General features: G+C 46.6%; 1 protein-coding gene across 1 annotated transcript in view; it reads left to right on the forward strand.

Annotated features, from left to right (window-relative positions):
- Positions 1–23,773, forward strand: part of DAB1 (DAB adaptor protein 1) — a 581,991-nt gene that overhangs the window by 536,762 nt on the left and 21,456 nt on the right. The window contains exons 8-9 of the mRNA XM_035018460.1: positions 18,380–18,442; positions 20,788–20,896. Of these exons, the coding sequence (XP_034874351.1) occupies positions 18,380–18,442; positions 20,788–20,896 (172 nt within the window). The remainder of the gene's footprint in view (positions 1–18,379; positions 18,443–20,787; positions 20,897–23,773) is intronic.

Raw genomic sequence — 23,773 nt, forward strand, 5'->3', positions numbered from 1 at the left:
CTTGAAGACCAGAAAACACATGAGATTTCAAACAGAAGGCAGGAAGCCTCTGTCCTTCTTGGTCTTGGCACTCTGCACCCATTGTTATCTGGGCTGCAACAACTGCAGTACTAGCCACAAAGTAGAGGCTCCCTGACACGTGCTCGCCCCTTCAGTGGGCATAAATCAGATTATTTGGAGATCTGTTACATGGTGAAAAAATGTGGACCCGCGGTATCTGTTAACTGCTACTGCTGTGAGCCTATCATTATTCCTCTAATACAGACCATTAACATGCACAGAACCTTAACTACAGCATCTCTAAGGAGCACCACTATAATATACAGTTTCCCCATAAATATCCATTGATGCTGACACTCATTCTCTCTTGGTACAGTAATTCAGCTTTTCTGGATAAATCATCATGCAGAGGCCGCCCCTTTCTCTCTCCCTAACTACCATTATTAGTGGTTACAGAAGGATAATGAACAAACTCGAGTTGTAAAAAAGGAGAAAGAGATGAATGATCGTGGAGAATACAAAAATACATGTTGGGGACAGTCCCACCCCGAAACACGCAACACCTGTTTTAGCAAAGACTTGGAGAGGAGGCAAGAAATGAACATTTGCTGAGCACTTACTGGGGGCCAGGGAGCACGGGCGTTGTTCGGTAAGCTCTAGCTGGTTCAGTGAATCACCAAGACTGCATCGCCTAAACGGCCATTTGTGGTACTATTAAAAAAAAAAACGCAACTTCCTTGGCCCCACCCCCTGGATCTGCTTTGGTAAGGCTCGCGTGCCTGTGTGTGTGTGTGTGTGTGTGTAAAGGGAGATTGATAAAGCTCCCCCAATGGATTCTGATGCTCCACTCAGTTTATCTAGTTTAATTAACATAGCAACTATGATTGTCTCCATTTTATGAACAAGAAGACTGAGGTTGAGATGCTAGGGGGAGAGGGAAATAAGGTCTGGCTCTGAAGGAGGCATCCCTGGCTCCTGACTTGTACAAAAAGAAGGGCTCCTGGGAAGGTGACATTGACTCACCTGTTACACACTCTCCCCGCCCCACCTCCTGTTTCCTGCCTGTCGCAGAGCTCTGTCAGCGCCTCACCATGTTTCTCTCAGGCAGGTTAGCAGCTGTCCTGGTCTCTGTTACTCCTCTTTCCCACCGGTGTGTGCCCTCCGCCCGATACTCTGGCTTCGTTCCTGATTTCCTGTATTTTTCAATCTCCTTGTGTCTCTGGCTATTTCTCTGTTGTTCTTTCCACAGTCACCTAGAAATTTCCAATCCCTTGAGCCCCAGTCATTATTACTTGCAGTGTGATCTGGCCAGGGTACTCTAGAGAAGATCGGGGTGGGCTGTGGCAGGGCGGGCTCCTAAGCTGCCCACTGTGGTTGCTCCTTCCAGAACCCTTAACTCTCTCCCTAGTCTTAAAGCCCAGATCGTCTGACACCTTTTGTTCTCCTCAGCACAGCTTAATAGTTCAGAGCACGTACTCCAAAGCTAGCCCACTTTGGTGAAAATTGTAGCTCTACCATTTACTAGTCGTATGACCTTGGGCAAGTTAATTAATCCTTCTGGGCCTCAGCTTACTCCTCTGAAAATGAGGATAGCAACAGCACCTACATTCATTGTAATAATTAAAGGAGTTAATATGTAAATAGTGTCTACACACACAGAGGAAGTTCCATCTAAACAGTAACCGTTACTGTTTTGCTGCATGACTCCCACCTGGCCAAGAAGGGCTGAGGTCTTAATATTAAAACCATCCCTTCCTCTTCAGACCAGAATGGACTGTTTGGAATACATTCTAGAGATAGAATTACCATTTCTTAATGAATGATTGGATGTCAGCGTGTGGGAGAGAGATGAATCAAAAGTGATTTGTCCATTTGGGGGTTTTATGGATCTACCACAACCAAAAATAATGATCTCAACCATTTGTGACCTAATCAAGTCTATATGGACTAGTTTAGATTAAAAAGGTCTTTTCATAGAGCAGATGTAGCCAGCATGCAGGTCAAGAGGGTCTCTGCCTGTGAGGTCTGTGTAGGATCTCGTGAAATATGCCATCTTCTAGCCCTACTACCTGGTCTTCAGAGAGAGGGTGTCCAGCACCAGAAAACAGGCAGGAAAGGCAACAGAGACCAAAGCAGTGATGTCAAAGTAGCAAGCATGCAGTTCCCTTGTCCCTGGAGTAGCATGCACAAAGTGTCTCTGTTGTAACTGCATAGTTTCTGCCTAGGTGCTATACAACTCAGCCCAGGTCCCAGCCCTTGCCCAGCTCACATTTCCCAGGGGAAGGCTGCCAGCAAACAAGGTAAAAGACAAACAGAGCATGAGTGCAAGCCACAGAATCAAGCGAGGTAATGTGATGAGAAGTGGGGGGCTGCTCTCCTATTTAGGGAAATGGTCACAGGAGGTCTCCCTAGTGAGGTGACACCTGAGCTGAGATCTAAATTATGAGAAGAAACCGGTGGGCCAGGGACAGGGAAAAGCAAGGATAAGGGCATGCCCCAGTGGTCCACGAGGAACAGAGGGAAGAACGGTGTTGGCCAGAGCACAGCGGGAAAGGGGGAGAGTGGAAGATGAGTTCAGACACGGGGGCGGGGGGGCAGCCAGGCATGGACAGTCCTACAGGTAGTGGTGCAGAGTTTGGATTTTGTTCCAAGTGTAATGGAAGACAGTGGAACCTTTTATGCAGGAAAGTGAACCTGATCTGATTTAATACCACTGTGACTGCTGTATTGGAGATGAACTTAAGGGGGAAGAGTAAAAACAGAAGTCTAGGCAAAAGAGAATGCAGTGGAAGGGATGGGAAGAGGCAGGCAGAGTTGAGGTAGCTTCTGGAGAGAGCAATTTTTAGTGAATGGTTGGATGTCAGAGCGTGGGAGAAGAGGGATCAAGAGTACACGTGAGATGGGGAAGAATGAAGCGGGGGAAATTGGAGGGGTAGACGAACCATGAGAGACGATGGACTCTGAAAAACAAACTGAGGGTTCTAGAGGGGAGGGGGGTGGGAGGATGGGTTAGCCTGGTGGTGGGTATTGAGGAGGGCACATTTTGCATGGAGCACTAGGTGTTATGCACAAACAATGAATCATGGAACACTTCATCTAAAACTAATGATGTAATGTATGGGGATTAACATAAGAATAAAAAAAATAAAATTAAAAAAAATGGAGACTTTACCTACTAGGATAAATGATAAAAAAAAAAAAAAAAAGAGTACACGTGAGGGCTTGAGCATCTAAGCATGAGTTGTTGGCCTTTACAGAAATTAGAAGACAAGGAAAGAATGGGTTGGGGGAGATCCAGAGTTCTTTGGACATGGGATAGGATCACTTCACCAATTTCTAGCAACTAAGGGGGAGAGTGATAAGATCAGATATTGGCCCAACTTCAAGTAATGAGGAGTGTCACAGATTGACTACCACCCTTCAGCCACCGATGGATCTCACTAATGGGAAGGACTTGAAGAATTCAGATGAAAATATCATCCAGGTACTGGAAGGGCCAGAAGGATGGCATATCCCTGTTTTTGTAACTTTTTCTGAGACATCTCCCTAGCATGTCTTTGAAATCAGAACAAGGGCCATTTACCCTGACTGCAAAGCCTCAATGGGTCAAGTGACCGAGTGGATATGTGATCCTTTCTAGAGTTTATAATAGTAAATGCCAAGTCTTTGTGAGTGAGCAAGTGTGTGTGTATGTGTGTGCATACATGTGCACACACATTCATGCCGAGCATTTGGAAACACCATATGGACTACCATACCCTCCGCTTTGTAAGTCATGCTATAACCAAGTTTCTGTTCAGTTTCCTATTCTCTTGTATAAACATGTTCATCCATTCACTCATTCTGTTTTTTTTTAATTTGCCAATTCAATAAAATTTCCTTTTGTGTGCTAGTCACTGGGCTATCTAGATATTAGGAATGCAAAAATGAGTAAGATACAGTGTCCCATAAAAGGAACTTAGTCTCTACAAGGTCACAGTCTGTAGTGGAGAAGAGAAAATCAACCATTGCAACTGGACATATGTGAGCCTGCCCAGGGGAGGCTCATCTAATCCATCCTGAGGGCCTTGGAGAAAGGCTTGGAAGAGGTAATTAGACTCAAGTCTCTAGGGATGTGTTGTGGTTCTCCTAATGAACAAGGATGAGAAAGGCAGCCAGTCATGGGGAGTAGCTTGTACCAAAGCCTGAAGGTGAGAAACATAGTAAGAGACCTGTTAGGAGGGCATGTGAAATCATGACACAAATTTACAAACTATTTGTAAGTTGGACAATCAATCAGAGACAGTTGAGGATAGTGCTCTTCCGGATTTCCTGACTTCCAACCTTTAGGCTGCTGTCCAGGTCTGTCCTTTTGGTGAACATTGCCTCATCTGATCTTCAGAGATCTGTGAAGTAGCCATTTCCCTCGCTGTTTTACATATGAGCAAGCTGGGCTTTCCTTGGGGCCTTAGTTTCCTTGTGGTAAAATACATGCTAGGTTTCTCTGCTGTGACTTACAGGTCTCCTCTTAGTCTGCACAGTTGGGAGGGGAATCGTGATACTTATCTGGAGGTCTTAACTCCAAATGTATATCAGGTGCCACGCCTGTGAAGCTACTGCCTGAAATCTTACCCAAGCTAATCTTCACATAGTTTTGTGAGATGGATATTTCCCCAATTTCACAACAAAGGAAAATCGAGACATGAGCCAAGTAGTCAACTTGCATTCACGCAAAAAGAGAATTCTGCTTTTGGTTGTTTGTGATGGCTTCCGTCCTATGCATGCCGTTGCAGCAGGGACATTGACCCCCGCTCTGAAAACGCTCGGTGCGGTACCCCTGTTGTGACACTCGTCACGCTCTGACCTGAACTGCAACCTTCCAGTTGGCCTAGCTTGACTGTTAGAGCTCAGAGGAGGGACAGCATCTCAGCCTTTGTAGTGTTGGCCCAATGCCTTGCTTGTGGTGGGCACTCAGGAAGCTTATTAATCCTTAGATGAATGCCTTGAGGACTGAATCCAGGAATGAAGACGTGACTAAGGAAGTGAATATGCCCGAGCACATAAAATCTGCATTCTTCCAGAGAAGAAAAGGAAAAGCATTTTGCCCATAATGGCTGTCAGAGCAGCAGGCGAAGCCCTCTGACTATTTTTTTCCTCTGCTGTGACATCTTTCCATTTGTGATTTCCTCTGATTGGCTCCGCGCTCAGCCTGAGCCTCCGCTACTCTCGCTTGATTTCAGCTCCATCCAGTATTTCTTGTTACCGTTTGGGTGCCATCTGGGTCCCAGGAGTAGCCTCTCCACGACACACGCAGCAGCAGAGAAAGAGACGGCTGACTCTCGGAGAAGGTCCCCTGCCCTCCTCCCCACCAGTGTGTGGGGATCCTGTCATGCCACTGAGCCAGTTCCACAAGGGGTTCTAATTCACTCCCTTTTCAAAGTACTGAACTGCTGCCAAATCTTGTTAGGAGCTTTGAAACATCCTCGAGTTTTTGCTAATGGAGGACCAGAATAATAGATTTTTGAAAGGAGAGGCAATAAAGGAAGAGATCGTTAAAAACAAGTAATTAGGAGCTTTGGGGAAGTTGTTCGCCTTCAGCCTCCCGTCTTCTCTTCACCTCTCCACCTGTGCACCTGTGTTCCCTCGCTGACAGCCGCTGGAGGAGGAGAGCCGTCTTGCAGCCCGACGAAGGGAGCCGAAGCAAGGAAGGGGGCTCCACATTCCAAAATTCTCCTTGGCAAGTGGCAGCGCTTTGGGGTGAGGCCATGGGTTGGGACCAGGATCTGGAGCCCCGGAGGCTTCTGCGAGTGTGAAAGCATGAACTTGGTGCCGGCGCCCCTGCAGAAACTCAGTGGCCGGGCTGGTGTTTTCAGTGTTTCTTCCTGATCCCCATCACTGGCCCCATTTTGGCTGTCACCGTAGAAATAGCCGTACCTTCATCTCTCTGATCACTGCCTCACGACAACAGCATCGATACCGTCAGCCCCCCAGTAGCACTACTTTACCCATCTCAAAATGTCGGCCGCCCTCAGGATTGGGTTGGATCCTGCGTGTTTCGTAGTCGACACAACAGCAGTGTGAACCGCCGGCATGAGCCGTGTCATCACTCTGAACCAAGCGCTCTGTGCTGAAGGCTTCGCGTGATAATTATCCTAGGACAATTGTCTTCTTTTCCGTCTCCCTCAAGGGAGACAAGGACTGTGTTTTATCATAGTTGCTCAGTAAATAGATGTGGAGGGAAATAGCAGTGGGTTCTCGTGGTCATGACAGAGGTCACTGGTCACCAGCACTGTCACCCCCAACCCCGGCACTGCCCCCTTGTAGGCATCGTGATCCACGTCTCCTACCCCTCATCACTGTTACTGAGATCCAGCGTACTTAGCTCTGAGTAGCTTCTTGTTTTACTCCACCCTCAGCCTGCAGATCGTGCCACCGGCCCCATCCTTACCTTTTTTTTGTCTTCTTGTTTTTCTCAAGAAAATAATGCCTATGTTTTAGAAAATCTGGGTGTGGAAATGTGGAGTTGCTTAATGGATTCTGAAATCCAGAGACGGAGAAGAGTAGAGAAGAGAAGGGCATGGGGTAGGAGGGATGAATGATGGGGCTGACCCCCAGAATGGTCCAGCCTCGCCAGTGTTCACACGGGGGGAGAGGTATGGTCGCCGGAACCTGCTGTGGCTGTTTCTGCTGGGAAGGCTATGTCACACCTTCAGCTTCTCCAGGGGACTTTGCCCCTTCCTGGGATTCGTGTTTCCCAACACTTTACAGTGGCCTGGATTCTGTCTACAGTCACCTACCAAGTAACTATTCCATGGTTATCCATCCTTCCTTCTTTCTCCCTCTATTACTCCCTTCCTCCCTCCCTCCTATCTCTCTCTCCCTCCCTCCCTCTGTCCGCCCCCCTTTTCTTCTCTTTCCTTTCTCCCCCCTCCCTCCCCATCTCTCTCTCCCTCTCTCTACTACTCTCCCTCCTCCTTGTCCCTCCCTCCCCCCACCCTTCCTTCCTGTCTGTAATTTTGGAAAGGGAACTGACATCCATTGAGATTTTATTCTGCCAGTTACTGTGCTAATTTTATTCCTACACATCAGCCTTCTTGCTGCTTCCTCTCAGCAAGCCCCTACACTGGCCTATTTTTCGAGGAGAAAACTGAGGCTCAGAGGGAGGAAGGAATTTATCCAAGGGAATGCCAATGATGAAGCCGCAGTTCGAACTGATGCTCTTGCAGACGTCCCTCTTTCCACTCCCCCACCCTGCCTAGCCTAAAAACATCAAATTTCGCACCCTAGAAGTAGCTATTATTTTCAAATGCAAATTGGTTTTCTTGACATTTGACTGAAGTTGGGAAGCACAGGGGTCCAGAGTCAGATCCCTGAGCCACAGCAGCCCCCTGGTCATTCACATTAGCCTGGTCACCTTAGCGCCCTGACCTTCCAAGGGGTGTCTGCCTTTCTCGTGCCACCTAAATCATCAGCAAATTCTTTTCACGTCCAGTCCCTATATTGATTTTCCCCTTGCATAGTCAGAAAGACCATTTCAACCTGAATGTCCACTGAGGATGAATAGATTACGAAAATGTGGTAGAGGCGCCTGCGTGGCTCAGTCTGTTAAGTGTCTGCCTTCAGCTCAGGTCATGATCTTAGGGTCCTGGGATCGAGCCCCGCATCGGGCTCCCTGCTCAGCCTGGAGCCTGCTTCTCCCTCTCCCTCTGCCCCTTCCCCCACCCCCTGGCTTGTGCGTGCGCGCGCTCTCTTTCTCTTTCTCTCGGCTCTCTCTCTCTCTCAAATAAATAAATAAAATCTTTTTTTTAACGTAAATCCACACAATGGAATATTATTCAGCCTTTAAAAGGAAGAACATCCTTCCATATGTGACAGCTTGACTGAACCTTGAGGACATTACACTAAGTGAAAGAAGCCAATTGCAAAGGACAAAAACTGCATGATACCACTTATCTGAGGTCTATGAAATACCTGAACACATAGAGGCAGAGGGTAGAATGATGGTTGCAAGGTCCTGGAGGAAGGGAAAGTAGGGAGCGGCTATTCAACTAGTGTAAGTTTTAGTTCTGCAGGATGACTAAGTTCTAGAGACCTGCATTGTGCCTGTAGTTAATGGTACTGTACCGTACTCTCTAGAATTTGTTAAGGTGGTAGATCTTTTTTTCTTTAAGAATGTATTTATTTGTCAGAGAGAAAGAGCACACAAGCAGGGGGAGTGGCAGGCAGAGGGAGAAGCAGGCTCCCCACTGAGCAAGGAGCCCAATGTGGAACTTGATCCCAGGACCCTGAGATCACGACCTGGGCTGAAGACAGATACTTAACCAACTGAGCCACCCAGGCGTCACAAGATGGTAGAGCTTAGGTTAAGTGTTCTTGCCACAGTAAAAAGAAGTTGCAGGGGGAAAGAGGGAGGAGACTGTTCCAAGGACCAGCTTAATTTTTAGGAAGCCAGATGTAAATATTTCACTGTCCAAGGATTTACAGATGTATGACATTTGAAGATGTTAACTTTCATCATAAGGTCTAAGCATTCCCCGCCCCCTCTAACCTTCTAGACAACCTCTGGGACCCTCCTGAAATGGCAGCTGGGGAAAGGAGGTCCATTACCTGCTATAATGAGGCCCAACTTTGCATGACTACAGGAAACTTTTCAGTCATCACAGAGACATATCCTCTAAGCAGCACCAATTCCTCTATGAGATTAGGTGAATCCAGGAAGACCACTGAGCCCCAGATCTCAGTAGGCCTGGAATATTTTGGCATTAAATGGGACTCCATTCTGTTGTAATGATGATGAGGCTTCATGGGCTTCCTTTGAAACATGAATCTTAATTTCCTTTAAAAAGCCCCGCAAATATCTAGCTCTGGCTTACTTCAGGCAATGAAAAAATCTTTTACACCAGAAGAAGCCTGCTGTTTTTGCAAACTGTTTTTTAAATATATATTCCCTAGAGCTAAACTATCAAACTAGCCACTAGCTACATATTGGCTATTTAAATTGAAATTAATTAAAGCTAAATAAAATTTGGTTTTTTTTTGAAGATTTTATTTCTTTATTTTAGAGAGAGAGAGTGAGCACCAGCAGGGAGAGGGGCAGTGAGGAAGAGGGAGAGAGAATATGAAGCAGACTCCGCACTGAGCGCAGAGCCTGACCCGGGACTTGATCCCACAACTGCAGGAACATGACCTGAGCCAAAACTAAGAATCAGACACGTGACCAACTGAGCTATCCAGGCGCCCCAAAACAAAATAAAACTTAAAGTTCATCAGTCACACCAGCCGTATTTGAAGTGCTCAGTAGCCACATGGAACCACAGGCTACCATACTGGATATTACAGACATAGAACTTTCCATCTCACAGAAAGTTCTATGGGGCAGTGCTGCTCTTGGGAGAAATCATTTATTACATCACATTTTCTGGTTCCCATCTCAGCTCCTCCACCACCCCCACTTTGTTCTTCATTTGCTTGAGTTTTTCCTGTCTCTCTCTGCCAGGAGGTAGGAAAGCAGCTGTTTACTCTTGGCTAACGGTGATAGAAAGCTCAACTCCTAGATACCACAGAGGGAATTAGTCTTCATTAGCATGTGTCTTCCTTGTTAGATCACTCACTGGGGAAAGGTACATACATTCGAATGCCTGGAATCACTAGGTGCCTTAATGGTACCCACTTAGGTGCAGTTACAAATCACTTAAGTTAATCCATTTCTCCTGAGCTTTCTAAATGGATAATTGAATTCTTTCTTCTGCAGTATCGGCCTGAGTTCTGAGTTGAGGTGTAGATGCCTTGCACCCTTCCTGGCCCCACTTCTTTCCACTCCCAAACTAGAATGATTGTATATTCTTGCTCTGCTCTGAGCTTCGGAAGAACGAGGTCTATGTATTATTCATCTTTGTATCTCCAGCGCCTAGCCAGAGTTTGGCATGTGAAAAGCACTCAGTGAATGTTTCTTGAAGAAATTAAGTAATCAATTATGTAATCAATCAAGATGTGTTTAGTTTTCCCAGTAGGACTTTCACTAATTATTCCTACAGAGCATTCATTCCCCAGCACCGTGATTCTGAAGTCTGGCTGCACACTGGAATCACCTGGGCATCTCTTAGAATCCACTGGTGCCAGGACCCCAACCCAAACCCAGACAATCCAAATCTCTGGTAGTGGGGCCTAGGCATCAGTAGTTCGGTGAAGGCTCCCCCCACCCAAAGAATTGCATTGTGCAGCCAGGGGTGAGAATCACTGCGGGGTTCTGATTTGGCAACCATAAATATTTTTTCATCATTTTTGACGTGTTCCCCCACGGCCCATCTCACCCACTGTCACATTCGCTGTAAGATTAACAGGAGTCTGACCTTAATAGTTAATTTGTTCAGTTATGGGACAACAGTGTTCCCTCTGCTCCAAACAGAGACTCTGGGAAGATAGACTCCCTGCGGAAGCTTTTTTTCAATGTCTTCATGAAGATTCAGGCTAGAACTGTCTTGAAACAACACAAGAGAATCTCTTCTGTTAAACCCTCACTGGAGGTGTACATCATGAGTAAATTTGATGTCATATTGAGTCTTGAGAAGCAGAATGCGTGCCATCATAATAAATGTGAGAAACATATCTATAAGGGGAAAAAGAAGACTTGAAGATGAGTGAACAAAAACTCTAGTAGTAATTATAGGTAAAGCAAGCTGGGGATGGGGAGGGCCTTAGGGAATAGATTCCAGGTACTGACCACGAGACTCAACAGGGAGGAAGTGCCCTCGTGGCATGGTCTCCCCACTGGCTGGATGAAATGCACGGGTGTCCCTGAAGCTTGCCCCAGACAGGAGGACGGGGGTCCAAAGAATGACTGAGCCAGGATTAAAACAGGAAGGTCACCACCAGCACCGAGTATAAGAGGTGTGGCCAGGAGAATGATCGGGCAAGACTGGCCAGAAGGGAGATGTGAGGGAGAAGACAGGGTCAAGGATGGACTGAGGGGTTCTGGACTAAGGCCAGGAAGTGTGGGGCAACCTTTTACATGGGGTCTGGTCTATCCTCTCAAGCAGGGGTAGTTTCTAAAGAGGGGCCTCCCATAAATTTTTTTTCTTTCTCTTTCTTTTTCCAAATACTATCTAATAGTAGTTTTCTAACATTAAAAAAATGTGTGCCTGTGTATTCCAAAAGTGTACCAAATGAGACAGGATGAGACAATACTAGGGACCACTGCTATTTATTGAGCATCTACTGTGTGCCAAGCACCAAACAAGACCCCCCCCACACACACACACCCCTCAATTAATCCTCTCAATAAACCTGAGACAACATTATCACCAGCACTTTAAAGATGAGAAAACAGGCTGACTAGCTTGTTGTCCAGGATCCCACAGACCATATGTGGCACAGTCAGGGTTCAGTCCACATCCGTGTGACTTCAGAGAGATGACTTTGCTCACACGCCCAGACCACACTTCATCCGAGTGGATGGAAAAGGCCTCCTCCCACCACAGCTCCACTCCTCACCGAAGGCCACCCCTTCTCTCACCGGTGAAGTGACGGACTCATACCAGCGCTGGTTATCCTCACACATTTTCATTATATGGTGGGGGTTTTATGAGACTGTACCACAGGCTGTTTTTCAAATTTATTTAATTCATCCATCATGCTCTGAAGCCATTTGCTGTTTTATATTGGACAGATGTAATGAGATTTTGGACACTAAAAAATGTTTTTATTAAAAGTTATGACCCAGAGCTAGTTGGTAGGGGCTGTGCCATAAATCCCCAGAAGTGTGAGAATTTATAAAGGATAGTAGCGACATAACCTTAACCTTTTAGGCCACACCATAGATTACAGGATCACTTAGGCTAATATTGCCTCCCTCCTCTCCCTACCTCTGGCCAAATGGAATCATAATAATTTATGTGGTTAGCTGATGTGGTTGCTCTTCCTCTCCTCTTTGCCACAGTTGACTTCTGGCAAGCCATGGTCTGGTGGAAGCAGGTGGTTGAGAACAGACTTGGTGGTGGTGGGCCTGGAGGCCCTGCTGTGGTGGGCGTGGGCACGTTGGTTCTCCTGCTCTGCTCTGCAGCCCCGTTACGAGGGCTGACCGACCTCGCACAGTCACCTTTTCTCCAGACTGGGTGGAAGTGGTTATGGGGGATGGTTTCTCCAGTTCTTCATTGCCAACAGGAAGCTCTCCTCAAAAGCAGGGAATGATGCCACTATTTCTGTTCATGCATAGTAATTCCATTTTAATGTCAATATTGTTAGATTCATAATAACGTTGCACTACTTGGAAATCATCCAAAAAATAATCAGCTTGGGCATATTGACCAAAACATGATGACTAAAAAACATATATATATAATAGATATTATATATATTATCGGTACTATATATTGTCAATGTGACTTTGGTAATTAACATTTGTTAAGCAGAGTGCCAGGGTGTCAGATGGTGAGCACAATACAGCAGAAGACTGAAAGGGAATTGCAGTAGAGAAGTTTATTACTCACAGGTCCTGGAGGAGGTACAGAGCACACCTCAAGAGGTCACATGGGGAAAGTCAAGGCAGGCTGCAGGCAGAGAAAGTATGGCAGGCCCTAAGGTGCGTGCCTTTATTAGGGACCACAGTGAAGTGCTTTGGGTCCCCTGGACTAAGGCCAGATTGGTCAATTCAAACCAAAAAGAACAGGGTTTTGGTAAGCTCCACAGGGGTTTCATCTAAGGGGCACATAGGGGAAGGCGGGAGAGACTGCTAATCACAAGACCATTGGGGCACTGGGGGAGTCATATTAGGGGTTTATAATTACTTGTGACTCTGCAAGCTGTTTTTCTAGGGCTTGTTCATGGGAGGGGCTGGTGTCCATTCAAGGCCCCTGAAGTTAGCCCAGCCACACAAATGGATGCCAATGCAGAAATACAGAGTCGTTTAGCAAAATCCTCAACAATTATGAACAATAAAATACAAAATTAACAAAACAGATTTGGTCAACTGCCAGCTACTTTTAAAACATACATTCGTTCATATATTTTTGAGCACTGCTAGGTGCCAAATCCGCTGTGAGCAGCCAGGATTTGGGAATAAATACAGCATGGTCATGCTTCCAGAAGCACAGGGTAATCAGCACAGATGATGTGCTATTACTCTGACGATTTTCAGCTCAGAGGATCAAGGGGAGCTTCATGGAAAAGGTGGCCTTCCCGCTGGGTTTGAGGAATTTGGTGCTTTGAGCTTACAGAGATGAGGAGAAGAGCATCTCAAGCAGAGGGGACAATCTGCCTAAGGGCTCTCACTGCTCCAAGAGTTAAAAGAGTTTGGCCAAAACACATGATAGTATTTTTTTTTTCCTTTCAAAACAGAAATCTTGAGTGTAAATAAACATCATGCTCTTATCCGTTGCCACCATGGAGGCGGGCTGGGTAATGTCTGGAATTGCGGGAAGATACTCTGGAAGCCTACAAACTTACCACTGCTGGATTTCCTCCTGGTCAGGCCCGTGTTTTATCATCTGCTCCTGCAGGGAACACACTGGCCACAGCTCCTGCCTAGGGAGACCGTGGGAGTGGAAAGCATAGATCCCGTCATCATTAAACTCATAAATCCATGCCATTTGTGTGTCCGACTCTTCATCCTCATTCATCATCCCTTACACTTTCAGAACGGTCACCCGTTTGAGGATTTTGAAGAACGGTTTGCTGCGGCCACCCCGGTAAGAATGAGAGGGCCCTCTCTGGTTAACTGTTTTAGGTCATTATCCCATTGTTCATTTCATGCTCATAAGTCATGCCTTGTGGTTACAGAACAGAAACCTGCCTGTGGACTTTGATGAGATTTTGGAGGCAACAAAGGTAGGCCTCCAGGCTCTTGGTAAATGAGGGTCATTCTGGTCATTCTCATTCATGCATTCCATGTTCTCCTCATCCAGCCTGCGTGAATGGCAGGTGGGGGTTCTGCTCTAGTGGGTGCCTAGTCTAACGTTCCCGGGCAGATTATCGGTGAGCCCTGTGGTGAGGTCAGAGAGTATGTGTGTATGAGTGTGTGTGTGTGTGTGTGTGAATGACCTGGTGTCATTCAACAAATATTTTTCAAGCTCCCAGCATGTCCTGGGCATTCTGATAGATGCTAGAGATTCAGTAGAACGGGAGGACACAGACGCTGTCCTCAAGGACCTCACGATGTCCCAGTGAACCAGTGCACAGCGTGGGTAAGATGAGGTAGGTTAGTCCGGTGTAGTGTAACATAACAGTACATTGGGGGTTCGGGCACATAAGCAGGATGCGCTGAGTGCACGTAAGTTAAGAAAAACCAGGCAAGCAGCGATGCAGTCAGTATACCCTGGACTAGGTATACTGGTTTGCAGCCAGTGCTTATTCAGATTGGTCGATACACAGGCCAGTGAATAGTATCACCTCTGACGAGAGGGTGTGTGGAACGTCTCTAGGACAGGGGTCCTCCACCTTGGCTGCAAATTAGAATCACCAGGAGAGCTTTTAAAGTCGCAGTTACTAGGCTGTACTTCAAACTGGCTCATTCAGAATCTCTAGGAGAGTGGAAAGCAGGCATCAGTCTTTCCCCTCAGGTGCATCCAAGGTTGAGAACGGCCGATCCAAGTATCATATAAGCTGTTCTGGACAGTGGGGTGGGATGCAAATTGAGTTAGGAAACACTTCCCAGAAAGAAAAAAAAGTCTTCTAATTTCTGTCCTGAAGGATGGGTGGGAGAGGCAATTGGGGAAGGAATAAATACTCTAAGTAGGAGGAGGAACATTTGCAAAGGCCCTGAGGTGGCCCCTCCTGTTGTAACCTGTGTCTCTCTTCTCCATTACACTGCTCTGATTGTGTTGATGGGTCTGATTTTCCATCGAACAGCCAGCCCGTGAGAGTAGGAACGGGAACAGGCTCATATCCCCTGCTCTCGGTACGGCAGCTGATGCACAGTAGGGGCTCCATACTTTTTCTACACGAAAGACTGCCTGATGCCAAAACATAAGGACGGGGCTGTGAGAATGTGTTTGGGGGTCAGCCAAGGACATCTCAGCCTTTATCAGTGGCACTTTCAGAATTTCTCCGCAGGAGGGCGCCTTGGAGTCCGCCTGCAGCCGTCTAGTAGAAGGAAAGACCAGGGAACTAATCTTGAAACCTCAGTGGCACAGCGCTCTAAGTATTATTCGAAAACCATCACTTGTTCACATCAAAGAATGCTGTGAAGAAGCTGGCCCGAGGGAGAGATCAAGGACCTTCCTCCTCAACAGCGAAGCTATCCTCCCCTTCCCTGGACAGGGCAGCTTCCAGGGCAGCTTCCAGGGCTTCCAGGGCAGCTTCCAGTGTCTGCACACCCTGGGAAATGCCCAGGGCCTAAAGAAGGCAGAATCTGCCATCGGCAGCCTCATCGCTACCAGCAGATGTCTGAAGTGCTGGTAATGGAAAGGCCAGTAGGCGTCTGGAACTGACCTTCCAGTTGAGTTCTTCAGATGGATGTCCATCATGGCAGACCCTTTAGGAACCCTAGCTTCTGGTTAGAGAATGTTGTGGCTACACTCCCCTCATCTAGGAAGGCTAACTAGGGCTTGTGAAGGGACAGATAAACGAGGTGTTGCTTGGCCTGTGGGTCAAGCCCAGCTTCGTTTAGCTCACCGACCACAGGTAAGTGGTGTTATCTCTTGGTCTCCACTCACGGGCAAAGGACAGCTGGAGAGACAGCTATGCCACCAGTGAGCTTAATGAGCCTCAGACCTGATGATAATGTATTGGAAAATGTATTGTAAACTATAAAATGTTTTACAAATGTGAATGGTTACTTTTATTTCTCTTGAGCCACTAAAATGATGAATTACAACAGTATTATCAGATGGAACATGGTTTTTAGGTTACAAATAAAAGGACTAGGGCTAACATGGGGGGAGAGGAGTGTGAAAATAGATATTATTCCAGATTCTCAATCACATATGGTTATTAGAATTATTTTTAATTTTTGGCCTAAGAATCCCCCTTCTCTATAAAATTTAATTAACTCGAGTTTCTGTTTAAACAGCAAATCCAATGGAATGAAATAACAATCTGTGTTTTATACCTCTGCATGTTTTTCTCGTTTAATCCTTGAGTGAAAATCATCTGGCAAGAGGAAAGGCTATATCTCAAGAATGAAGGTTATTTTAAAAGTTGTGCTTAAGGAGAAAATTAGCCAATAAATTATATTTATTATGTTAGTAAAAGTGTGCCATGAGTTCAACACATTTGAAATGTAAATTGTGTGACTTAATTATTAACTTCATTTTATTATTTTCCTACCACTGAAAATAGTTGTAGGCCATTTTAAAAGCATTGAGTCCCAATTGCAAGGAAGCCTAGAAGCTTCATGTTAATTGATTAAATAGAAGTATTCCTTATATGAATCTGGAAGAGAGAGCATAAGGATTACCATAGTTTTACCAAATAACATAAAATATTGTAAACATGGTAAAGACTCTTTCCCCAAGACAAGCAGGTATCTAGAGTCCAGCCAAGTCTGGTCCCACTGTGACCTTACTTACCCCTGTCCACTTTGCTGGCCTCCTCCCTGCACCCCTCCACCCTCATGCTCATTACAAATTGCTTTTCTTCCCACCTGCTCAGACTCCTCCAGGCCTCTCTCCTTTTTGCTCATGTCCTTGCTTGCACCAGCCTGGATTATCCTTCCTCTTCTTGTTTGCCCGGCTAATTGCTCCTCATCTTCAGAATTCAGATCAGGTCTGTTCCCTTTAGAAAGCCCTCCTTAAGCTTCTTTGCCAAAAGCTGGCCGACTCCCTTTCTCTGTTCTCCCACAGAGACGCTTGTCGCCGTCCCTGCCACATTGCCTTGAAATTACCTACTTCTACAGATCATCCCACCAGACTGCAAACTCCCTGCAGGCTGGGACTTGGCATTTCTCATTATTCTGTTCACCGCACTCAGCACCTCACAGGTGTTAAGTGTGTATGGAAAAAGCATCGTGTAGCTGAGAAGGAAATTAATATGTGTGTGGGGCCTTCCTGTGTGCCCAACACCATTATTCAGTCTGAAAGCTTAAGGGGAAGAATGAAAGTTCATTAACCAAGCTAAACTTCTTTCAGCAAAAAGAGCCTTTTGTGCCTTTTTAACCAGGCTTAGACAAAGTTCAAAGGAAGTCCTGTTATTAATATTGTCAATAAATCTGCAAAGGAGGTATTATCATCTCTACTGTCCAGGTGAGGGGACTATAGCTCCAAGGAGTTGCAGAGGTTGGAAGTGAATCTGTCAACAGGTGTGGGACCTTTTCCAGCACCCAGAGCTCGCTCACTCATCAGAAGGAGAGCACAAACCTTTTTTGGCACTAAGTGTAGAGCTCTAGCCATGCCTGGTTAGTGTTAGAATTCAGGTGCAGGGGTCCCTGGAGGGCAGGCAGGCAGACTCTTCTGGTCCTTTCTATTGATTGATGTTTTTAGGTTCCCCCCAATCACAAGCTGTCACTTAAAATCCAGAGATGAGCCGAAAGAGTTTTTTCCTCAGTGGGCAGGTTTCGCACGAAGCATACGATTATATACTTTAAGGCAGGCCATTTGGTTCCTAGCCATAGACTCCCTACGGTCTCTGAAGCTGGAAGTGTATGCAGATTAATTTCTAAGTATAACTTAAAGGGTTTCTTCTGCCGCTCTGGCTGGCCTTGCTCAGACACTCCTGTATGATGGATGGGGATATAGACGATACAGTGACTACAGTGATGGAGTTCCTAGCAGTGATTAATAGTGTATATCCTGGGCTGTTTTTGATGCCCTTCCTCATATAAAATGATATGTTTTCTTTTCTTCCAACTACATTTTTTATCCTAAAGACTGACTCTTTCAGAGGCTATCATTTAACTGCATGCTCTGTATGCAGGACATTTAAGTCCTGGCCTGGGTGACCTTGAGGTCACCTCTGTGAGATTCAGTTGATTCATCTGTAAAAATGGGGATGATGATTCCTACCTCTCAGGTTCGTGGTCTTGGGAGCATTTGCCAAGAAGTAGCCATAAAGTCATGTCTCACTGTATCTGACACATGGAAGGCACTTTGAACGCATGTGTGCACTCAGAAAAGAAAAGTAGTGAGGGGGGTCGCCTTCTTGCCTTTTTTTCCTGGAGAAGACAGACTGTGCTGCGCTTGATGGCGAGTCAGTGCTAAGTGGGATGACGGGTTATGGGAGGTGGCTAAGCCTGAATCTCCTTAACTAAGCCCAGATATGCTACCAGACACACAGAAGCAAGAATTGATTCTGGCTGCCTCCCAGGTATTGTCTTTAGGCTCATGACGTATGGTAATGACCAGCTGGGCTTATTGTGTATATAGTCACGATGACAAAGAAACAAGGGTCCTCATGTCACACCATTTTAAAGCAGCGCCCAGCAGCATTGGCTTCCCTTTGTGGTGACATCATTCTCTTTTTGTCTTTTCAGGCTGTGACCCAATTAGAACTTTTTGGGGACATGTCCACCCCTCCTGATATAACCTCTCCCCCCGTAAGTATGCACTGCAGCTCAGCCCTACGTCCCTCCCTTTTCCTTTTTCGGCGGCATGGTGGCGAGACGATGGGCTTTGGGCCAAAGAGGGCTGCTGGTGGGTCTCACCTCTGCCTCTTGCAAGCTGTGTGATTTGGGCAAATTACTAGCGATTCTAAACCTCAGTTTCCTCTGCTGCTTTTTAAAGGAATTATGATACCTACTTCTGTTTTGAGAAGGAAGTGAAACCATGCATCAGCAATCACAGGATCCCCCCTGCGTACTTGCTATACTGCTGGGCAGTGGAGAAAGACATAAACAGGATGAGGTCCCTGCCTGCAAGGAGCACATGGTCTAGTTGGGAATATTGGCAAGAAACTCAATAGGACTACAGATGATGGGGCATTTGTCAACACCTACCCAGAGCCCACCGAGCCAGGTGTTCAGCCCAGGAAAGGAAGCACCTTCTCCCCCGGCCCCTTCTGCCTTGTCCTGTCTCCTGCCTTCTTTCCTTCCTCTCTCCCTCTTCTTTTTGTCTCCTCCCCCTTTCCCCCCACCTCCCAGCTTCGCTGAGCTTCTCATGAAGTTTTGGATTCCCAGCTCCAGTTGCAGCCAGGGTACACATCCCATTGCTTGTCATTATAAGTCACTGCTTGCAGAGGGACAGAGATTGCAGGGAACCCTAACTGAAAAATGAAAAGAAGAAAAAAGCATTAAACCCTAAGCAAAATTGAATCCCAGTGCTTTAAGAACTGGTTGCCTTCAAAGGCAACCCTATGGCCACAGCATAGAACAGAACCGAAATGGGCCCTCCAGGTCCTCCCCTGCCCACTCCCCGCAGGTGGGAGGTGGGCAGAGAGCAGTGAGCCACAGCTGCACCTGCGGAAGCTGCTGAGACAGGGCAGCTCCTCTGGGCTCTACGAGGTCGTGCAGACCAAGGGATGGTGCTATGGTTCATTGGCGAGGTGCGCCTCACAGAGAAAAGGCTATAAGCTCACCACTGGGGACAGATGGCACGAGACTCTACTGCCCCTGCTCCCGCCACCTGATGTCCCAAGCAGACCTGACTGTGGACACAGCAGCTCCTGTCTCCATGGAAGCTGGGGCAGGTCTGACCAGTCTCTTTCTTGCCTCTGTCCCAGGGGTAACAGCTGCACCTCGGGCACTTAGAAACTCCAGCTGTGGAGCTAGAAAGGCCTGAAGAGATCTTCTAACCAATCCCCTTCATTTTGCAGATGAGCAAACTGAGGCCCTGAGAGGGCATGGGACTCGCCCAGGGTCACGTGGGGGAAACAGAACGGCGTCGATGGTGCTTAAAAGTGCTTAACACGGCAGCTCCCAGCTGTGTTTCTGGCCCTGCACCCAAGTACAGTCCCAGTGGGTATTTAATAATCCCCAGAACAGTGCCATTCCTCCCGCAGGCTGCTGGTCTAAAACTGGCCTTGTCTAATTGCCATGGTTTCGGGATTAATTGCTTGCCTCAGTCTATTCCAAAGGGAAAAGAAAAAGAAGGCTATTATGGCATCGAATAGACATAGTTTCTAGGCAAAAGGCTGCTGTGAATGGGTGTGGGCCTTTAAAACCCTGAGTACTCATGCTTTTCTTTGAGTACCCCTCGGTATCCCTTCTGTCTGTTTATTTCGGTACCCTTCACCTTACCCACCAGTTCCTGCAACAGACCTCTCTCGGATTCCAGTGTGGGCCAGGCACTGTAGCGTTCCCTGCTCCTCAGGCTTCCATTTTTTAATTATCTTCTTGAAAATATTTATTTTTCTTTGCACGTAAAGATTCAGGCAGAATTCTGGGAGGCACCAGGAGACAAGGGTCTCTGCTCTAGTCGCTAAGCTTTTTTTGTGCATTTAGTCAGGCTGTTTATTTACCATGTATTAAGTGACAAGTCCTGAGCTAGGTGCACAGTAGGTCCAGTGTGGGTGCGTGTCAGTTTAAATCGACCACCTCTAAAGGATGAAAGCCACATATCGTGGAAGAATTTGGCCTGAAAAACACCCCCAAGGGGCAGGGGCTCAAACCAGAGAGTTGTGATATGGGCCACTGTTTGCTGAGCACCTGCTGATGTGCCTCAGCCTGGTACTGAGTGATTTAAATGCATGATCTCGCTTCGTTATCACAGCTGCTTTAAAGGTAGGTAGCATTTCTCCTGTTTTATGGTCCGCGTCTACAGCTGGCTCCCAGTGTGCCCACCACATCGGCTTGGAGCATGACTGGCTCGTGCAGCACCACCACCCCACCCCACCCCCCGCCCCGCCATCCCTTACTTCCTGCACCTGCTGCCTCCCATCCTTGACGACTGCCGAGCCAGGTCTCCCGGCGGCCTCACGCGCCCTCTGCCTCTCTCTGTCTGACAGACTCCTGCAACTCCAGGTGATGCCTTTATCCCGTCTTCATCTCAGACCCTTCCGGCGAGTGCAGACATGTTTAGTTCTGTACCTTTCGGCACTGCTGCTGTACCCTCAGGTAAGCTGTCCTCCACCCGCTTCCTTCCTTCGGCCTCCGCCCGTCAAGGAAGGGACAGGGTTGACTTGAACCAGCTGTCAAATTATGCCAGAATACCTGTGGAGCTAGCAGCCTCTCCTTGTGACTCTTCAGGTGACATTAAGAGGCCACCATTGGGAGGCAGGGCGTATTTACAAACCCGTGGTATGCTGTAGGCTGGATTTCAGTGATGCCTTTCACCTGGAAAAGTCAAGATGCTAGGTTACTCAGTACACAGCTTCCAGGAGCTCCGTGCTCACCCAGCCATGCAAATCGGCACAAGTTCATTTCCTCCTGTCCATCTCAGCCAGAGGGAGGGAGGATGGCAGGTGGGGGTAGGAGCCCCCACAGACCTCTGGAGATCTGGTTGATAGGACGTGTCTGCTCCTTCGGTAGAGACTCAAGAATGGGGAGGCTCTCCATGCAAAGTGGGATGCTGAGGGGCAGAGCAAATTGCTAACAGTGGATTTGGGAAGGTGATGGGGCTCTTAGTGATTTGGAAGGTTCTGCTTTCTAAGCATCCTTTAAGATATATATATACTACTTTTACAACAGGGTAAATATATATATTTACAGATGAGCAAACTGAGGCCCAGAGAGGGGATATATAGAATATATTATACACACACACACACATATATTTAAATACATTTACCATGTATTAAGTGATAAGCCCTGAGCTAGGTGCACAGTAGGTCTGGCGTGGGTGTGTGTCAATTTAAATCGACCACCTCTAAAGGATGAAAGCCACATATCGTGGAAGAATTTGGCCTGAAAAACACCCCCAAGGGGCAGGGGCTCAAACCAGAGAGTTGTGATATGGGCCACTGTTTGCTGAGCACCTGCTGATGTGCCTCAGCCTGGTACTAAGTGATTTAAATGCATGATCTTGCTTCATTATCACAGCTGCTTTAAAGGTAGGTAGCATTTCTCCTGTTTTATGGAGAAAGGTGTGTGTGTGTGTGTGTGTGTGTGTATATGTATATGTGTATATATATATATATATATATATATATATACATACAGTATTTCAGGTGAAGCACAAATTGGTGGGATCTCAGATATCTTAACTTGTTTTCAAGGCATCAGGCACTCCACGTAGCCAGGCCACTCTAGTTGGAATGTGGCCAGAGATGGTATTCCACTCTTTACATGCATGAGAGCCTTAAAGACTGTTTTCTTTCTTTAGCTACATATTTGAAATCTGTCACTTCATCCTACCATTTTGTTTTATATACAGCCAATAGAGCCTGAATATTTTCTTTTTTTTAAATTTTTATGTATTAATTTATTTCAGGGAGAGAGAGTGTGCACATGCAAGCAGGGGAGAGGGGGCAGAGGGAGAGGGAGAGAATCCTCAAGCAGACTACCTGCTGAGCGTGGAGTCTGATGACGTGGGTCTCAGTCTCACACCAAGATCATGACCTGAGCTGAAATCGAGAGTCTCTGACACTTAACCGACTGAGCCACCTAGGTGCCCTGAGCCTGAATATTTTTAAATACACGTCTTCTTGCATTTTTCTATAAATAATTTTCATTACATAGCATTAGAAGAAAATTCTTGACACCAAATGAACCTTGCTGTTATTCAAAGTGAAGTAAAAATTCGTACTCTATTCTGAAATGGTTAAAATTATTCCCCATGAGCCCAGAGATCATTATGAACTTTCAGAAGCAAAAGAGGTTGGTAGCCAATGGTTCTAACTAACACTTTAGAATCTGCAAGTAACCCAGATGTTTCATTGGCTGAGCTTCCCTGTCAAATCTGTTTATCCATCCCTAAAATGGGACAGTGGTGATGACGAGTTTTCCTTACCTAAAGTGGGTATTAAAATTTCCTTGGGAATAGTGTGATAGAATACGTCCTTTCAAAGAAGAGTAACAGTTTTCCATCAGAAATGTATCACCTTCCTGTGTTGAGACTACACATGCTTTGCCCTCATTATAGCAGGTAATGGGAACTCGAGGCCCCAAACTCACCAACTTGCAGACGTGTTCATTCCACAAATACCCCCTGAGTATCCACATGAGGCAGGCCCTGTTCTAGGAGCCCGGGGCGTGTCCGTCAATATAACAGGCACAGGTCCTGCCCTCAGAGAGCTTCCTTTCTGTTGGGGAGACGAGGCAACGACATAAAAATTAGTAACTTACATAATGAGTCCGCGAACGGTAAGTGGTATGGCCAGAAGAAATGCAGAGCAGAGTGTAGGGGCTTTGGAGCAGGTGGAGGACACGTGTAAATGGAAGTTGTGGTTGGGAGGGGCTCATACAAAGGTGAGCTCTGAGCAGACTAGAAGGGGTGAGGGAGAAAGCCAAGAAGATGTCCGGGTGAAGAGTACTCTAGGCAAGGAGTAAATGAGAGTGACGCAGTCACACAGCTCCCGGTCCTAACGTGTGAATAAAAGCCCTCAAGGACCTGCCCATGCCATGCACATGACTGCTTCTGAGCCTGTGTGTCACATCAGGGCTTTGAAGACCTGGTTTCAGTCTTGCTCCTTGACCAGCCGTGTTGCGAGCTACGGACAAGCCACTTCATGTCCAGATTCAGTTTCTTCAGCTGCTAAAAAGGAAAAAAAATATATATATATATACATATATATGTATCGATAGATTACCAATAGATTACCTCCACAACTTCAATGTTTAGAATGGAAGTGTGAAATTAATTTCAATGAGCACATTCTTGCTTCTCGACGCTCCTGCTTCTACGTCAGTTAGACTGAGGAACAAAAGTAGACTTCAGTGGGTAATCAACTGTCAGCCTTTTCCTCCTTGAACCGGTCCTAAAAGTCTCTGCAGACACTGAGGCTCCATCTGCCTGTCCCCAATTGTCCAGCCGGTGGCAGGGAGCCAGGGACA

Source organism: Mirounga leonina, unplaced genomic scaffold (assembly GCF_011800145.1).
Source record: "Mirounga leonina isolate KUSES-001 unplaced genomic scaffold, KU_Mleo_1.0 Mir_173, whole genome shotgun sequence".
NCBI classification, from domain to species: domain Eukaryota; kingdom Metazoa; phylum Chordata; class Mammalia; order Carnivora; family Phocidae; genus Mirounga; species Mirounga leonina.